The sequence below is a fragment of the Dermochelys coriacea genome, chromosome 9, assembly GCF_009764565.3.
Source record: "Dermochelys coriacea isolate rDerCor1 chromosome 9, rDerCor1.pri.v4, whole genome shotgun sequence".
Lineage (NCBI taxonomy): Eukaryota > Metazoa > Chordata > Testudines > Dermochelyidae > Dermochelys > Dermochelys coriacea.
This window is the reverse complement of record NC_050076.1, coordinates 102,699,028-102,707,007: the sequence shown is the minus strand read 5'-3', so window position 1 is coordinate 102,707,007 and position 7,980 is coordinate 102,699,028. Positions and strand designations below refer to the sequence as shown.

At 46.5% G+C, this 7,980-nt stretch overlaps 1 protein-coding gene across 1 annotated transcript; it reads right to left on the bottom strand.

The window, feature by feature from the left end:
* Window positions 1-1,118: 1,118 nt before the first annotated feature.
* On the bottom strand, window positions 1,119-2,427 carry LOC119860954 (nyctalopin-like). Its single transcript, XM_038415181.1, is given in 2 exon segments — window positions 1,119-2,126; window positions 2,128-2,427. Coding segments are annotated over 2 exon segments (1,308 nt in total).
* Window positions 2,428-7,980: the final 5,553 nt, after the last annotated feature.

The following is a 7,980-nucleotide window of genomic DNA, read 5'->3' as shown; positions in this document are numbered from 1 at the left end:
AATGAGCCTAATTTCTTGGACGGGGAGGAAAGAATGCACAGCTCAAATAGTGGGGGAGGGGTCTTGCGGCACCATCAGGGACTTGTGGAAACTCCCTGAAGCTGGAGATGCTGTTTGGGAATATGGGAGATGAAATTACACTGTCCTGGGTATTTACTGATAAAAGGTAACAAGGCAAATCTGGTTTAGAATGCGTGCGCCACGGTCACATCTTCAAGCACTTGAACAGAGGCCTGTGCTTCATGAGGCTTAAGATACTGTACAGAATAACTGAGAGCTAAAATACCGTTTTATGCCACAGGTCTGTGACAGGCATGCACGTGCTGTTACTCCGTTGCACTGACTCTCTTTAAAATTCTTATTGTAGAAGTATTTCATACAGTATTGCATTCCCAGGTACTAGCTGAGGGAAAACACTGCACATTTAAGTAGACCCTAAATGACCGAAGTGGTTTTATAGATATTTGAGATGTGCTGGGATATATATTTGCATTTTTTTTTGTAGTGTACATAATATGGGAAGCGCTGTCCAGATGCACAGGACGATATTCTGTATCCCTAGGAAAGCCTCTGTTAACCTGATTAAGTTAAACTACAGAGACTAGAGCTTGAGATGGATATATATATGAATGCTCATACTCGGGGCATCTCAAAGCATTATGCAAAGTGACATCACAGGCTGATGGTGAAGACACTACATTTAACAGCAACTCACACAGACAAGGACATGAGAACCTTTTTGTAAATAGGAAATACCATCCAAAAAGTAGGATCTTCAGCTTTCACCTGGATGCCAACGAGAAACAAGCAAAAGGGACTTTGTTTTTGTCTCATGTGAAGGATAGTGCTGTTTGGAGCAGTCTTTTTCTCTCCACTCATGCACTGCCATATTAATACAGATTAACAACCTGAGCCCTGGCACAGAACTTGATAACCTGATCTTTTCACCCCTCAGGAATGCTACAGTCCGATTAGAATCCTGTTACCATAGCCATTGTGGTAATTAATTTTGCTATGCCAATAGCAAGATGCAAACAGTGTTTGTCAATAGTTTATTCATTTACAAAATCTCAGCACATTCCTGCAACTAAATCCATTGTTCGCTTTTTATAAACAGATTACAGAAAAAATGCTGAAATGTCTGATCCAAGTCCAGAAAATGATTTGTCCAGTATCTCTGCCAAATGCCAAGCACACCAGGCAAGTGTGATCCAAAGCAATTTGTCAGAAATAGCATGTGGCATGCCAGCAGTGTTGACATCAGTCTCTTCGCACTTGTCTGCACTTGCCAGCCCAGGTGGTATTGAGCAGCTGATTAATTCGCTGTGAGTGAAGACGTCAAGCAGGGTTTGGTTGTGAAGCACTGTAAAGGCACACTGCATCCCCTCAACTGCCCCTTCATATGTTGCTATCCAGGTAGGGAACCAAAGCATTTTGCAGTCACAGTTCCAGGGGTTGTGGGATAGAAACACATACTTCAGCTTTGGCAGCTCTGCCAACAAGTGCTTGGGAAGGGAACTTAAATTGTTTTTGTTCAAGTGAAGGAATTGCAACTTCTTTAAATTGGAGAAGGCAGTGTGGGAAATAGATGAGATGTGGTGATGGTTCAGGTACAGCTTTCTCAGGTTAAGCAGGCAGTTGAAAGAGCAGTTGACTCTGGTGATTCTGCTGGCCTCCAGATGCATGGTCTTGAGCTGGATCAGACCATTGAAAAGCTTATTAGGCAAATCAGATATATGGTTGTGTCCTAAATCTAACACCCCCAGCCTGTTTAGCATTGCGAAGGCATCGTTCTGAATCATCCAGATCCGATTCTTCCAGAGGTTCAGCTCGTACAGGGCTTTCAGATCCTTCAGAGAATCTCGGCCTATGGCTTCGATGTGGTTTCTTTCCAAAGACAGTCTCGTGAGGCTGGACAGGCTTCTGAAGGCTTGCGGGATGTAACACAGGTTATTGGATGTTAGGTCAAGTACCTGTAAGGAGAGCAAATACAAAAACACCAGTGGGTGGATTTTGAAGATATTGCAGCTAGATAAATCCAGGTTGATGAGGTTGGAGAGTCCCCTGAAAGTATTAGCATGCAGTGTCAAGCGTGAATTCCAGCTGAGATCCAGCTCCTGTAAATTTGCTGAAGACACTAAAGGTTCCTGGGTATAGGAAGGTGAGGTTATTGCGATCCAGCCAGAGGCTGTGGAGGAAAGTCAGATTTCGGAAGGTGTTGGCAGTAAGAATCCTTAACAAATTGTTAGACAGGTTTAAAGAAACGACAGATGCTGCTAATTCTGCAGGAAGAGCTCTCAGTCCGGCTTTGTTACAGTGTATGGTGTCATCAGGAGAGCACTTGCAAACGCTAGGGCATGCAGACACATTCACACCCAGGCCAATCCTCGCTGCACAGGTAAACGGAGAAATAATAAGAGAGAACATGACCCGTCAGAATCCCAACCCCACATCAAATGTTCTGTAGTTCCTAAAGAAAGGGTGGGAGAAAGAGCACATACTTTCTGGAGAAGTGACTTGCAAACACTGCAAGAAAAACTAGGCTGTGTTCTGAACACCGGTGAAATTAAATTAGGCAGCTTAAGATGGTTGCAGCCCAGTGGGGATCAAGTTCTTAGGCAGACAAAAGCTGCTTAGGCATTTCTGTTTTGTAAAGAATACTTCTGGGAAATCAGAAAGTTCCTCAGCCATGCGCTGCTTTCAGATACAGGGCTGGTTTTTCCTGCCCCTCTCTCTGATGGTAGGAGAGAACAACAAGCTTTGCTATAGAGTCTGCTCTGCAAAACCTGCCACTTCCTAGTGCCTAGACCTCTCTCAGAGCAGACTGTTCTGGCTCTCCGACCTGGCTTGGCAATTTCCCTGAAGTACCAGTTGTCAACAGGCAAAAACTGAGGGCACTTCAGGCCTGGAGAAATGTGGATGCAAATAGTGCTGCTGTGCCGGATCAGGGTTCGAGGCAGACAGCCCCTGAGTTCAGTCACCCCCCAGGCAGCTCCTGGTCAAACTGCCCTGCCACATCCATGCACAGCACTTGTCCCAGGTGCTGCTGTGGCCACACCCTGAATACACCTCTGGCCATGCAGCTGCATTACTGCACCGTAAGCAGCAAGTGCACCACTGGGAAGGAATTGTCTGGGGAAGTAGATGCTGCTGCAGTTCCAGGCCTGTGGAAGTGGGTCTGCGATTGGGAGAATGGTCAGGGGGCAGATCACCGAGCGTCCCCTCAAGGTGTGACTGAGCTGGGAAGACTCACCACCATGCTCTGACTGCGATCCCGACCTCCTTTCCTCGCTGGCATGGCAATGGGGTGCAGTGAAGAGACGCAGAGGAAAGGAGGGGCGACCAGAACTGGCTTGGCACTGCTGTGGACAGTAGAGGAGTAGAGCCGCTGGGGAAATTTTGTCATCAGCAAATGCAGGTTAGGTGAAACCAAAACTCTGTGTCACAACGTATCCGTTGCAACCAAACCTTCCTCCGAGCTGGGCTCTCGCTCAGGCAGCCTCTCCTGCTGGAGCTGTTCCACTTGGTCTAAGGAATTAAACATTCCTTGGGTCAGATGGGGAGACCCCAGCCCAGGACGGCCAATAGCCCAGTGGTGAGGGCACTCCCTGGGGATGTGGGAGACCCAGCATCAAGTCCCTGCTCTGAATGCGGCAGACCAGATGGATGCCCTAACCACTGGGCAATAGGGCATTCTGGGGAGGGGGGCACTCTGCTCTGGGTGCCATGGCCATACTAACAGGAACTGCTTTAAAATAGTATTGGTGCCAACTATTTGCTAATGTGGGGGCCGCCATAGTAAGTGGGGAGCAGGCAAGACCCCCTGGGAATGAGCCAAGTGCTGCAGAAGGGGGTATTCTGCTTAACGAGACAGTTGAACTAAATGGTCCAATTCAACTAGACTTTTTCTTCTCGCCTCTCCCCTTCAAAGGATCTCCTGCGGCTCCAGCCCCAGGGAAGGAAATGCATGGCGCTCATACTGATACCAAACCAAAGGGAAACAAAACCACAGCCCATCTGCCCCAGAGGCGATCAGACACTGGGTTCATGCTGTTGTATCCATCCAGTTCACGGGCACCACTGCCTGTGTACCGCGCTGTGCTGACAATCACATTTTACTTCTCTCAGCCGTTTTCCTCGGCCTCAGTTTGACGCTGATTCAGCTGGCAGGCCAGCTTATGTTCGAGTGATGGATGCTTTTGGCAGCCTGGAATGCACTCTAATGTGAAATGATCCTGACACAGTGACTGCTTGAGATAAGGCCTGAATGGCTGACTTTTCATTTGAGCAAAAACAGATGCATGCTTCTTGGGACTCTACTCTGGCACCAGTTCTCCAATACCCAGCCCAGCCTCACATCAGCTGTCCACAGTTTAGACTTTGCAATGAGCAACCTGGGAGTGGATCCCCCAGCGACTTCAGCTGGGCTCTGCATGGCCGTATGAGTTCATTTCCATGACCTCACTGCAAGACTAGGGCTTAGGATGTAAGTTTACGCTCTATAGTGCAAACGGACTATTCCTCCTTCTGTGTTCGGATGGTGCCTGGGGGTAGCTATTGGAATTAAAGCTCTGAGAACAACCCAGGTTTTGGTTCAGTGGCTGAACCGAAAAATGGTGGATGGGATGGGGGCAGTGGGGAGGGAGAATCATTTCCGGGCAAACACATTTCTTTTGACCTGAAACAGGACATTTTGTTTCTGAGGGTTTAACTTTTTTACAATTTTAAAAATAAAATCAAAGTAAAATTTGAAATGAAGAATTGTTTCTAATTGAAATGTTTGAAATGTTTCATTTAAAAATGGTTAAAACAAATCACTTGGATCTTTTGGATTTTTTTCCATATTCTTTTACCAAAACAGTTTGCGAAGTTGGACACAAATTCACTAAATATTTCAGTTGACCAGAATCTGCATTTTTCAGTTAGAAGAAGTTTTGTTTGAAATTTTGTCTCACTCTAATTGGAGTGGTTTCAGAGTAGCAGCCGTGTTAGTCTGTATTCGCAAAAAGAAAAGGAGTACTTGTGGCACCTTAGAGACTAACAAATTTATTTGAGCATAAGCTTTCGTGAGCTACAGCTCACTTCATCGGATGCATCCAATGAAGTGAGCTGTAGTTCATGAAAGCTTATGCTCAAATAAATTTTAGTCTCTAAGGTGCCACAAGTACTCCTTTTCTTTTTTCTAATTGGAATGTAAAATGGTAAATCATAACTATAGGGGGGAAGCGTTGAAATCTTACAAGCAGCACATTGCCTTTACCCCAGTGCTGCTCATCTCCAGTACATGAGAAGGTTTCAGGCAAGCAGCCAGGTCACGTCCTCACACCCTCTGGTTTTGATCCTGGAGCTAGAATGGAAAGCTGAATTTCAACTGTCCTTTAAAACCCCGAGTGTGTTTCTGGCACTTTTCTCTGTGAAGACTGCTGTGAAGATGTAACTTAAAGGAACAAGCAACTGGACTCCACTTCTGCAGAGAAGGCTGTTTAGTGTTTGGAGGATTCAAATCCCCCACCTCCCCCCATATGCTCATGTAAAAGGAGTGAGTTCACTTTGGGGGGATATCCCAATGGATTGTCACACGGACCCTTCTCCCCTGCAAGTCTTGAGACCAGCAATGTGCATTATGGTGGGGTCCTGGTGGACAGGAATTGGTCAGGTCAGGGGCCATGACAAAAGTGCTAGGCCTACCCAAAAAGGCTAAGCAAAGATGCCAGCGAAAGGCATGGGTATGGCTGAGCCACACTTTGGGCCTAGTGTTCTGGCTTCTCCGGTAGTGGGCCTCCTCCTTAGAGGTCATGGGGTATGCTTGTTGCAGTCTTGTACAGCTGTTCATGAGCCAGCCTGCAACCTGAGCATTGGGGCCTGCTTGAACTCTAGAGCCAGGCTCCAGTCTCTGTAATGGACTGAACGAGAACGTGGAATCCCGGCCGTGTTGCACTTTGTGGCACATCAGAAATCTGGATCTAGACCCATGTCTCAGGTCTGTGGTGCTGGCTCAGCTCCAACTATAGTGCTTGGGGAGGGAGATGGTGTCAGTTAGCATGACACGGCCTCCAATCTCAGAGGACCTCTGTACCCACATTCCCCCCTCCCCCCGGGAAGTTTCCAGTCCCCTCTTTCTCCCTCCAGTACAATACTTAGTAGGGAAACACTTGACTGCCGTTAGAAATAACTGGTGTGCATTATAGTGCAGCCGCAGTCAGCGGCAGATCTCTTGCTGACTAGTGTGTGTGCGTGTGTGTGCGCGCACGCACACGTGTGGGAGGGAGGGCCTGGTGCTACAGTGCAGACCCATTATCGGACTCCACCCGCCCCAGAGTGGAGAATTTATCTGAGTCTTGGTGAATATCTGAGAGGCCTCTGAGGACTGATTATCATATCTGGCAACTGATGGCTGGCAGTGAGAGATCTGATTGTTTAGCTTAAGACGCCAAGTTGACTAGACAAGTGATCACAGCTGACATGGTAACAAAATAACTAGTGACACAATCTCTGCTGTTTAATTTTTAATGATTCCAGGTTTTTCTTCTTCTTCCCTATACTGGAATTCACTAGTTTTAATAAAAAGAAAAGGAGTACTTTTGGCACCTTAGAGACTAACAAATTTATTTTTCATGCATCCGATGAAGTGAGCTGTAACTCACGAAAGCTTATGCTCAAATAAATTTTAGTCTCTAAGGTGCCACAAGTACTCCTTTTCTTTTTGCGAATACAGACTAACACGGCTGCTACTCTGAAACTAGTTTTAATCACATCTTTTTAAAAGCACCTTCTCCCTCAATCTCTCTGTTCCTTTATGCTTTTTCTCCCTTTGCCATTCATTTCTCTTTTTAAACCCCTTCTTGTCTCAGCTTTTTCTTTCTATTTTCTCCAGATTTTGGTTTCCTTCCATTCCTCCCTCTTCCTTGCATCTCTCACAATGGTCCCGCTCCCATTCGGCCTTGCCAGTGGTATCTGGAAAGCAGCAGAAGATATACAATGCATGTTATGCCTGAACTTAAGTGAGAACTGGATGAATCTCGTTACCATGCATTGTGTTGTTGCAGTAGCAGTAGCAGATTCGAAGCCGCCCTCTTCTTTTGATCCCTTTGTTTGTTTGCTGCAGCTTTTTTCTTTTTTCCCTTCAGAATTTAAACAGAGGAACAAAAGCCTCATAAGAATAACTCTTCTCTAGAAGTTTGGCTGGGATTGCAGCATTGGGTAATGGTCTCCACCTCCCAGCTGGAAACAACACCATTTGTGTAACTAGGAGGACATGTGGCACTTTTGCAGATGTCCCTCTTAGAGGCCAAATGCTGATTTTTTTCAGCCCAAAACCTGAAGGGTCCGGCTCTGTGCAGGAGACTTCCCTCAGGGTTGGGGGATAGAACCTGCCCCTCTCCCCCAAACAGAGCACAGAAACATGCACTCTGGGGCCATTAGCTAAACCTTACTGGCTGTTTGCATCGGTGCCCATGTCTGGAGTATTGGCTAGTGCGTTCTGACAGCAGCAGATCCAAATGCATTCCTTCTTCCCAACCCTGTGTGCCGACATGCACTGTGCAACTGCAGCAGGTTGTGTTGTGGTGTGCACTATTCCCCGAGACAGTATCCTTCTGGCTTCTCCTCTGACCTAGGTCAGCAGAACTGCAACCATCTGGTACTTTTGAGACCTTGTGTGGGCCTTACCAGGCGGGTAGGGTTTACTCTTCTCGAAGTGGGCTGGCAAGCTGCTTTGTTTTTCCAGCCAGGGATGTTCCGTTTCTGTTCTTGTTTACTTTTTGTAGATAGCTTATAGTGAACAAGGTGGATCAGCTGATGTGCTTCCAGTGTTATTTACAGGTTTCAGAGTAGCAGCCGTGTTAGTCTGTATTTGCAAAAAGAAAAGGAGTACTTGTGGCACCTTAGAGACTAACAAATTTATTAGAGCATAAGCTTTCGTGAGCTACAGCTCACTTCATCGGATGCATTTGGTGGAAAAAACAGAGGAGAGATTTATAT